Genomic DNA, 11,249 nt, shown 5'->3' with positions numbered 1-11,249 from the left:
AACATCTTTAACTTATACTTTGAAACAAATCACAATATCCGAGTTATAATGAACTTCACTTTGCAAGGTACAAAATTAAATTCCAAATTGGCAACCGTGAATATGTATTGCAAAACAATGTGCACATGACTCAAAATACGGTGGCTTTCAAATTAATAAAAGTCAAGGATGTATTACATATAAGACAATGATGTATTAATTACAAACCCAATGACATGATTTCATTCGACTTTTTTCCGTTTACCATCCCTTTCACAAATTTGGAAAATCGTTGCTGAATGGCGAAATTTGTTCTGAAATCAACGTCCCGTGACCAACACCATCAGGCTCCCTATAATCCATATTCACACCACCTGGCTACCTTTAATCCATCTTCATGAATCACAGCCACAAGTTACCAAGTCACAAATAATGAAGTTGCTGATCTGGCCATTTAAGGTTAGGTGGAGGGTACGAAATAATGATCCCAATTGACAACGAACAAATATTTATCAAGGTCCAGAAGTCTCGTATGGAAGTTGGTCTCCTGCCACAGGCCAAAAAATCAAACTCGCAGTTAACTTATTATTATAGGCCACGTCTGCCTCCGGACCCTACACCTTTGTTTCACCTGTGGAGGCTCAGTGGTGGCGTAAGAAGCGTGGACTACAATTAATGTCTACAGCGACCCATCGACTTTCTCACGCAAACCAGAATTTTAAATCAGACCAAGTCCAGCCATCCATAGGTTTACATAATTATCAAATCAGACCAAGTCCAGCCATCCATAGGTTTACATAATTATCATCCATGGAATCCTTCAAATACAGCACCCGCCTCAAATTTCCGCTAGGTCTCATTGCTTCGTTTTCTCCTGTCTCACGAGGATTTGGAGGTTGAGGCCCCGTAAGTCATTCTGGCATTCGGATGCAGGATTGTTATTTTGAAACCATAGCTCGACTATTCAAGTTTCTGGATTACTCGAAGCATCTCGGGCAATCTGTTGATATTATATATTCATTGTGTATACGTCCATTCTGTTGATATTATATATTCATTCTATATACCTCAATGGAGATACAAGAAGTAGGAGAAGACAGAATGGTTGCCACCACACATAATATGGACAAATGTTTGGGCTGCTCCGAGGACGCGACGAGAGGCACACTCACCATCCTCACCTCGGAACACAGACTTTCGCCCACGGGACATCAAAATTCTAGCAACCCCAAAGAGAAATCGGCCGATTTGGAGGCGAATTTGGCTTCTGCCGGTCGACTAATCTCATTCTGGGACTCCAACTCGTTAAACTCCATGCTGTTCCAGAGGAGCCCAAAAGAAGCCAACGAGTATCTCGACGCTGTGGACGGTCTACGCGATCTCATGGAACGTCTCGTCGTCGCGCACAGCAGCTCTGCCATGCTGGTGCGCGCGCAGCGCCTCACGGAAATGTCGATGGCCCTCCTTGAGAAGGAGTTTCATGGAATTCTGTTGGCTAACGTCGAGCCAAGAATAGAGCCTGAGGACGCCAGGTCGAGCCATGCTTCTTCGGACGAGGGGTTGACAGACGAAAACGACTGCAGCAGCGGCCGCAGTCAGAGTCGGAACTCGAACGCCGACGAGATTTGCGAAATCGACATGATGTCAGTTGAAGCCATGCTGGACCTCCGCAGCATAGCGAAACGTATGATTGCCGGAGGGTATGCATGTGAGTGCGTACGAATCTACGGGCAAACCAGAAAGTCTGTAATCGAAGGGTGTCTCAACAGAATCGGCGTCGAGTGGCTGAGTACGAGCGACGTGCAGAAGATGAAGTGGGGAATTCTCGACATCAAGATCAAGAACTGGATACGCGTCGTAAAGATTGCGGTGCGGATTCTGTTCGCCAGCGAGAAACGTCTCTGTGACGAAATATTTGCTGGGCTTAACAACGTTAGCGACTTCTGTTTCGCCGAGGTCGTCAAGGGGCCGACGAAAAAGCTTCTAGCGTTTGGGGAATCCGCGGCCATGAGCAAAAGGTCCTGCGAACGGCTTTTCACGGTGCTCGACATGTATGAGACTCTCTGGGACCTAATGCCCGACATCGACACCGTTTATTGCCAGGAATCGTGTGCGAGCGTGAGGACGCAAGCGTCTACGATCCTCGTTCGGCTCGGGGAATCGGCATGGGGGATTTTGACAGACTTCGAGAATGCAATCAAGGCAGAGAATTCAAAGACCCCGGCACCCGGAGGCACCATTCATCCGCTTACCGGGTATGTTACAAATTATCTAATTTTTTTGTCTGATTACAAGGAGACACTCCTGAGCATAATGGCCAGTGCACCCATTGGTATCTCCAAGGACATGCCTGATGACCTGGTAGACCTGTCTGGGGACCTGGGCGGGCATGATGATGAATTGGGTAGCGTTGCCTCTGCTCTCTCTGTGAGACTCAGATGGATTATCATTAGTTTGCAATGTAAGTTAGATGCGAAATCTAACCTCTACTACGATGTTCCCCTGTCATACCTGTTTCTCATGAACAATCTTCATTACATTGTCAAGAAGGTCAAGGGTTCGAAGCTTTTGGGCCTCTTAGGGTATGGCTGGTTGAGGAAGAATCAGTGCAAGGTGAGGGAATACGGGGAATATTACGAGAGAGCGGCCTGGACAAAAGCCCTCAATTGTTTGAGGGAGGATGGGATTCACGCGAGTGGGGATTGTTCCAGTGGAGTATCACGGCAGGCCTTGGAGGATAGATTCAAGTGTTTCAATTTTGTAGTTGAGGAGGAACTCAGGAAACATTCTGGTTGGATGGTCCCGGATTTGCAGTTACAGGAGGAACTGAAGATTTCAATCGCAGAGAAGATGATACCGGCTTATCGGTCCTTCTTGGGCAGATTCAGAAAGTATTTCGAAAGTGGAAGGCACTCTCAGATGCATATGAAGTACACTCCTGAAGACCTGGAAACGCATCTCTTGGATCTCTTTCCCAGCAATCCATCATCCACAAGCACTTCATTATCCAGATCTGGGAAAGAAGAGTATTAATTAATGTGTATCGAAAGATCATTATAGGAAGATAACTTTTGAATTACAGATGTCGTATTCGAGTCAGAGAAAACCTAGGTCTACATGGAAGCATTCTTTTCAAGCTTGTGAAAGATCGATGATTGTGATTAATTGTCATCTGACATTGTACAAAATGGATCTTCTTGACGTCAATCTTCAGTGTGCCTATATTCCCAACAAAACTATGTGCAGGAGTTATCTTGCATGTATTTTCTTGAATTACATATTTCTCTCTTTCTTTCTTATCTATTCATGAGTTATCTTGCATGTATTTTCTTGAATTACATATTTCTCTCTTTCTTTCTTATCTATTCATGTTTTGATTGGAAGTTTTATAACCATGCTCACACTCAACTATTTCAACTATTTTGAAAGAGTCTAATATATTCCCAGTTGTTAGTGTTCTATAATGTGATTTCTTAGCTTCTTGTTTGCACTCTAGATAATTTGGCTAGAGAATAGAGGTCCTGCTTTGTTTAAATTGCAGAGAAACACATGAAACATATCTTAGCCTCATATGTCATTAGGTTGGTTGGATAATCAAGTAATTTATTTTTTCAGCAATTCTAAATCCATTTTTGACATGAGCTCATTTTGCTTATCAAGATTTTTATGCTCAATTTTGAGTCTCAAGGAGAAAATTATTGCCGTTTAAAGTCTGTTAAGATTTTCTTGAGTCTCACGAGTTATCTCGCGTGTATTTTCTTGAATTACATATATTTTTCCTTTTTTTCCCTATCTATTCCAGTATTACATATTTGAAAGAGTTTAATATGCCACTAGTTTGTGTTCTATAATGTGATTGCTTATCTTTTTCTTTGTATTCTAGATAATTTGGTTAGAGAATAGAGGTTTTAGTAATTGAAAATAATTAATATTATATTGTATTAATGGAGAAATGGTTACATGGTTGTAACGTAACTTGTTGGGATTAGTTCCTAGGGTGTAGGAATTTGTTCTCATCTCCTTATTCTTTTGTGTATTTATTGTCTCATCTTTGATTAATTGAACATGGGAGTTTACGCTCCAGTTTATGCAGTCTCCAAGTGCACCTTGCTCACTTGTGAGCTACTAGTTAATTCAATTCATGTTTTTCTTTCCATTTTTCTAACATGGTATGAGAGCTCAAATCTATTGAGCTTGATTTACCTGCAAAGCCTTATTGGCTACATTAGAGCCCTAGTGGCTACAGTGCCCCAATGGAAACATAGAAGGCTCAATGCTCACATTTTCGGAGACTAGGTGGTCGGGAGTGACGTGCCTTACAGGAGAAATTTATTTTCTCACAAGTCTCAGCATATCTCTAGCTGAGCACAAAGTGGTCATTACAGCTTTCGGCCTGACAAAAGTGATGATCATTGCGGATCTTAGGGTCAAACCTGCGATGATCAACCTCTTCTTAGAGAGAATTTAAATCTTCGTCGTTTTTCGGTCTAAAAGAGTGATGGCATGTTTTTTATGGCTTTGAGCTTCAGGTTAGGTAGTTTGGTGGTGGATCTAAGTTGCAAACACAAAGATCGTGGTAGATTCGTGGCAGATCGATCAGATTGGAGGCAAATCGGGCAGTTTGGTGGTAGATCTGTGATCGATCCAAAGGTTCTGGTATGTTTTGAGATTTTTGTTTTTGTAGCTTGTAATTGTTCACTTGTTAAGGATCGAAGGATTGAGATTCCGATCAGTCGAAAATGAACAATTTTGCGGAAGCTTATCTCAACGAGTCTAATAAACTCGATGGAACCAATTATACCAATTGGAAATTTAAACTATAAACGTTGCTTAAGGGATCGAGTGCTTGGTCGATTGCCAGTGGTGATGAGCAGAAGCTGACCATGGTAGTAGGCGGCACAACAACACTAATGCAAGATTGGGATAAAAAGGAGAATAAGGCGAAAGTCTTATTGAAGATGTCTGTTAAAGACAATATTATCCTGCATATTAGAGACTGTAAATCGTCTAGTGACATATGGACTACACTCAAGAACCTCTACCAAACATAAAACACCAATCGCATTTTGTCACTCAAAGGCAAGTTGTTTTCCATCAAGATGGAGGAGAATGAATCCGTTGTCAGATTCCTTGCACGGGTCAAGGAATAGAAGGATAGATTAGGAGACATTGGGGAGAAGGTGTTTGATTCTGATCTTTTCACAATTACATTGAATGTGATGACAGATGAATACTAGATATTCATCACAAGCTTGTCCGCAAGGAAGGAAACCCCTGCATTTGAAGAGCTAACAAGAATCCTCATATGGGAAGAAGAGCAACGACATAATTTGAGACCACAGAGTGTTGATCTTGCTCTAATCACAAAGAAGAAGCCATACAAAGGGAAACAACCACAGGGACAGAAAGGCAGTGGAAGTTTTTAGAAGAGACCATTTAGAGGTATGTCTCCAAATAAATCTGACATTAAATGTTTTTACTGTGGTAAAACCGGTCACTTTGCTAAGTTTTGTTTTAAGAGACAAACAGATGAGGCTATAAATAAACAGAGAAAACACACAGGGTATTTTGCCGATGAAGGTCACAGTCATGATCTTCAATTATTTGTCCCTGATTATGCTCTTTCAGCTATTGAGGAGGATGAGTCTAAAATATGGTTCGCAGATTCAGGCACATATTCACATATGACAAGTAATAGACATTGGTTTAAAAATTTTGAAGAAACTGCTAGTTGACCTAACATATATCTAGGTGATGATAGAGGTTATCAAATCAAGGGGTATGGTGATATTTGAGGGCTTATTTTTGACACTTTAAATTTTTTTATGTATCAAGTGTGAATAATTTTTTTTTTTGTTAGTGATTTTCATGTTTATTTTGAAAAGTGTTGATGAGCATCAACCCTTTTTGTTTAGAGGGCTTAATTTTTACACTTTAAATTTTCTAATCAATTAAGTGTGCATAATTTTTTTAAATGTTGCTAATTTTCATGTTAGTAATAAAACATAAAAATAAAAATAAAAAAACATGACAAAAAAAATTATAAAAAAAACACAAAAATCCTATAAAAATGTAAAAAAAAAAACCAAAATTAACTTGTAAAAAAAAAATTAATGAAAAATTAATGAAAAAAAAAAAAAAACAAAAAACAAATAAAAAATGTCAAAAATTAAATTAAAAGAATGATTTTTTTTTCCAAAAATGATATATAATTTAAAAAAAAACAAATTAAACAAAAAATAATCTAAAAACATTTTTTTAGGTTAAAAAAATAAATAAAAAATAAAAACCTTATTAGGGAAAAAAACTTAAAATAATTACCCAGAAAAAAAATCAACTTAAAAAAATTAACTAAAATAAAAATTTAAAATTTTTTAAATTAAATAAAAAAATAAAAAAATAAAAATTTAAGAATTGTTTTTTAAAATTATAATTATAAAAATAAAAAAAATAACATAGAAAAACAAAAATTAAAAAATTAAATCATAAAAATTGAAAAAAAATTAATTAAAAAAATTGTTTATATAATATTTTTATAATGATTATATATTGAGCATATAAACATGAAAAGAATAATATTTTGTTTATATTTTTCTGACTCGTTCCGAGATACATATATATATAGAGCGCGCCCTTGCGTAAAATTCAGTGATCAAATATCTGTGAAGTACGCACATGATAATATCACGCGGTATAACATGTTAAAATATGAAGATATTCGAAATTTGGATGGTATTGACATGCACTTCGGTCTGTTTCTAGTTAAAAGGGTTAGAAGAAAATGGAGTTGTTTTTAGTGTGATTTTTTTGGAGATTTTGGTGATAGAATCTGTGGAAAAAATTGAGGTTAAATTTTGATTTGTATTATTTAAAATGGGTTTTTAACTACATACATATTTGGATTCAGCACCTTAAAAAATGCAAAATGCCTAAGATGCTTTGATTGTACAGAAATTACCTATCAATCTTGCGATTTCAATAAATTTAAGAAAATTTACCCTGAAAAACCCACCAAAAAAACCTCCAAAAAAATCTCGCTAAAAACAACTGACAAAAAAAATACCGAAATCCTCGATTCTAGATATTTCTTACTCCGCCTCTGGCGGCGTAAATATTTCAAAGTTGGGGATTACGAATTCCTCGATTCTGTAACATGTTAAAATATGAATATATTCGAAATTTGGATGGTATTGACATGCACTCCTGTCTGTTTCTACGTTAAAAGGGTTCGAAGAAAATACCGAAATCCTCGATTCTAGATATTTCTTACTTCGCCTCTGGCGGCCTAAATATTTCAAAGTTGGGGATTACGAAATCCTCGATTCTAGACATTTCTTACCTTAACAAAGCGGATAAATATTTCAAAGTTGGGGATTACGGCTCAGTGATCAGAGAAATCAAACGTGGATGTCAAAAGAGCGGGATCTGTGAGCCGACTTTTGAACACGAGAAGAAGAAACCATATCATACCTAATGACAACCCTCAGGATAACGCCACATGTCTGGTAGTGCGATTGAGGTTTATAGATAAACCTTCTAATGTAGTACGGCTGAGGTTTATACATAAATCATGTGATGTATATTTTTATAATATTTTCTTTCAACCATGGAAAAAAAAAGAGTGAGCAAAACTTAGGTTGTTAAAATTTCGAATCAGAAAACACTCATGCTTATATAACATAAAAACATATTTTCTGTATTAATACCTCTCAGCATAATCAAGAAGTAACGAATTTTTTCTTTTTAAAGCTCAATTATTATATATATTTGTCATAAAATGTTGGTTGAATTGAAGGCAAAAAAATGCGACGTGACTAAATATTTTATAAATAAATTTGATCGAATTTAATAGAATGTTGGAATCTAAATTTGGACATATAAAATATTTCGATATTTTTTTTGGTTTGAGTATATATTTCCACACGTCATCGTAGTATGTATCTCTGGTAAGAAAATCAATGTGTGCTTCGAGCTTGCCACCACTAACAAATTTCAAGCGTGAAAGAAAACCAAAAACAAAGAAAGTGTAATTACATTATCCAAGTTCTTATATGTTATTTAATTTTATAAAGATGATGAAATTCTACAAATACAATAGCTATTTCAACCATGCAATCAAATTTACAAATAAGTTTTAATGTTAAATTTTTATAAGGGAATTTATATATCTTTAAATAAATGTTACAAATAAATATGTGAAGTGTTATCTCAAGATAGGGAAATTATCTTGGACACACAATCACTTGGTTGAGAGATCTTGGACACACTAATCTAGGAAACAACTTCTAACTAATAGGAACATACTCTTTAACATAGCAAGAATCACAATTTAGACAAGTAGGAATTACATTTTCCAACACACCCCCTTAATGACTACTTGTCTGGATATCAATATGAAAAGTCTAGTTGTGGTCAAACATAACAAGAGAAAGTCTAGTTGTGGTCAAACATAACAAGAGAATATGTTCTACGTCCATATAAAGGAACAACCATCCACTGGAATGCAAGGGTGCCCAACCACTGCGACCGCCGATTTAGTAGGGTGTCCTTCGCATACATGGTTCTGTCAACCATTATAACTACACACATGCACCTGTACTTGCCAATCCAACTCCAACATCATCATCATGGGTTTTATCGAATTACCTATAACTATGCTCTGGGTTTTATCGAATTACCTTCAACCAGGCCACCAAGGCTTCGCACTGTGACCAAGGCTCAACACAGCCACCAAGGCTCAACTCAGCCATGAAGGTTCTAACATGGCCACAAAGGCTCAATTCAGTTCTAACATGGCCACAAAGGCTCAATTCAGCCACCAAGGAACTCAAATATGACACTAAGGCACTCCAGTCAGTATGAGCCACAAATCTACCACTAAGGCTCACGAGAGAGTCGACACAACGAGGCCCAAGGTTTTCTCGGCTCACCCTCAACCATGCCAAGGGTCTTTTCAGCTGACCCTAAACCATGCATATAGGAATATTTTTTGTCCACTTCACTCTTACATGTGGTTTCTGGCTTACCACAAACTGACATTGCAAAAATGGTTTATGGTTGACCACAAACTTGCAATTACAAAGTGGTTTTAATATTACCACAAACTTTATGGGAGTACACATGCCTCATCAGGCTTACAATACACACTCCAACTCATGAATTTTTCGGTACATACTTTCCAAATACCACTAATAAATGCATGTGACACATAATACAACATGTTCATGAGCCTATTCCAAACACTCACACAAGCTTTGAATTAATTGTCCATCATCACCTAATTTTCAGTGTAGTTGTTGCACAAAATTAATATTTGTTGCACTCTTATTATCCACCACGAAGTGTCTTTGCATCCTTTTTTTTTGGGTTAAATTGTTGTCTTTGACCATGCACAATTTGTTAAAGTAATTAATTCTAACAAATCCACCCCTAATTCCAAAACATTTATAAATATCACATTTTACGATGGCAGAAGATTACTGAAGAGACTGGAACATAACTGCGATCCACGTAATCACTTTACCAATTTAAATTTTCATAATGTAGCGTTACATTCCCATAAGCTTACAACTCAAAAAACGTTCACTTTCCATTACTCTTCTTCAATGCTACTGTTATCACCACAAGAAACTCACCTAGGTTGCATATCGGTGATGCTCGGGAACATTACAAATTCAACCAAATATGGTTGGATAAATGGTGGATGAATGGAACAAATGCTGCATATTCAAGCCAGATAACCACTTCTACTATGGTTGACCCCAAACATGGGTGAACACCCCCAGACTACAAGGCTTTCAACCACCTATTACTCACAGTTTGAGGATAAGGTGAGAATGGAGAAGACTGACCACACCAGCAGATGCATAGGACCCTGTGATGGCCAGCTGCAACCAGTTAAGAGGTCTGTAAATCTAGTTTCTAATGCACAGATAGGATGACAGCTCTCTATGCATTAAACAACAGAAACCTGCACACATGTTCTATGATACATGCTAAATCCTAACACAGAGGTGGGATGACAGCCCCTCTGATGTTAAACATTCACAGCAATAGAACAAATGCAAACAGGCACAGCCTGGAACAAGAAAGAGAAGTGGAAAGTGAGCAATAAACAGCAAAAGAAACTTGTATTAGCTGGAAATGAAGACCAGATGCTGCAGGTTACAAAGTAGTTACAGTCTCCAGAAGTTGAACCTTACAACAGAGTCACCTTCATCTAACACTCATCACCCTGATTACATCTCTTTTTTCAGTATATATGGTGTCTCATTACAATCTCTCTGTTAGCTATGCGTGGAGGAGCCCATAAATGGCCACCAACCACATTTACATTCAGGAATGGGTCGCTGATACAAAACTGGCTGTGCTGTAAATGGATTTGACCTTTCTATTTCTCTACAGTCCTCCTTGGCGCAGGTGGCGTGAAATATGGATGAAGTCCATGACTGATAAATGTTGATCTGTTTGAGGCAAGTCCTCGCCATATTGCATATTGAATGTAGTTGCCTGTACTGTTCCGTGTCTGCTTTAAACAGCTCTGTGTCACTGAAAAATACCGCCCATCTTGCCCTTTTAAACATGAATGGTCAATACATGCATAACTTCTCTATCGGGTCGCCATTGCATATGAAAGTCGGCTTCATTTCTTTTCTTTATATATTGACTTATGCTTAAAAAACATTGAAATCATGAGAAAATGGCTATTGGCGGACTTGAAAATATATCAAAAATCATTTATAATCGCCATCGGGTTCGGCCCATCGGCGATCACAAAACATAAAAGCCCCAATTTCTTTGATGTTGCTGATATTCTTGCGGACCTGATAATCCATCAAAAAGAATTCACACCGCCTTCGGGTCCGGCCCATCGGATCGGAGGCATGTCATATGTAAAGGCCCCGCCCACTTTGAAAGTGTCGATGCGATATCGGCGACCGCCGCAGACCCGAAATAATATAAAATGCAGCGTTGTATGGTCGTCGCGTCCGGCCCATCGGCGATTGCACCAACCCCTTTGACAATGCCGATAGCGAAACGCTGATGCGATATCGGCGATCGCTCATCAACGAAGTCTCATGTTGTTGCCACTGCCCGCCTCCTCCGATTGCGATATGCCGACGCGATCTGGACCGTTTATTGGCCAGATCCAATGGTTGAGATTAATTCGGTCCTTTATGCCTGCGATTTTGATTTTTGCATGGTTTTGGAGTGTTTTTTCCTCCCGATAATGTATTTCTGCCCTCCCAAGGGCTTTCCTCTTGCAACCA

General features: G+C 38.2%; 1 protein-coding gene across 1 annotated transcript; it reads left to right on the top strand.

Annotated features, from left to right (window-relative positions):
- Positions 1-869: 869 nt before the first annotated feature.
- On the top strand, positions 870-3,215 carry LOC149189385 (exocyst complex component EXO70A1-like). Its single transcript, XM_089413199.1, has one exon. It carries the CDS (start codon positions 1,051-1,053, stop codon positions 3,010-3,012), a length of 1,962 nt encoding a protein of 653 aa, XP_089269325.1. The 5' UTR covers positions 870-1,050; the 3' UTR covers positions 3,013-3,215.
- Positions 3,216-11,249: the final 8,034 nt, after the last annotated feature.

The sequence above is a fragment of the Pinus tabuliformis genome, chromosome 3_1 (assembly GCF_031772625.1).
Source record: "Pinus tabuliformis cultivar Carrire ecotype Pingquan chromosome 3_1, CPIR1, whole genome shotgun sequence".
NCBI lineage: Eukaryota > Viridiplantae > Streptophyta > Pinopsida > Pinales > Pinaceae > Pinus > Pinus tabuliformis.
Note: the sequence above shows the minus strand (reverse complement) of the source record. Positions and strands in the feature narration are given on the sequence as shown.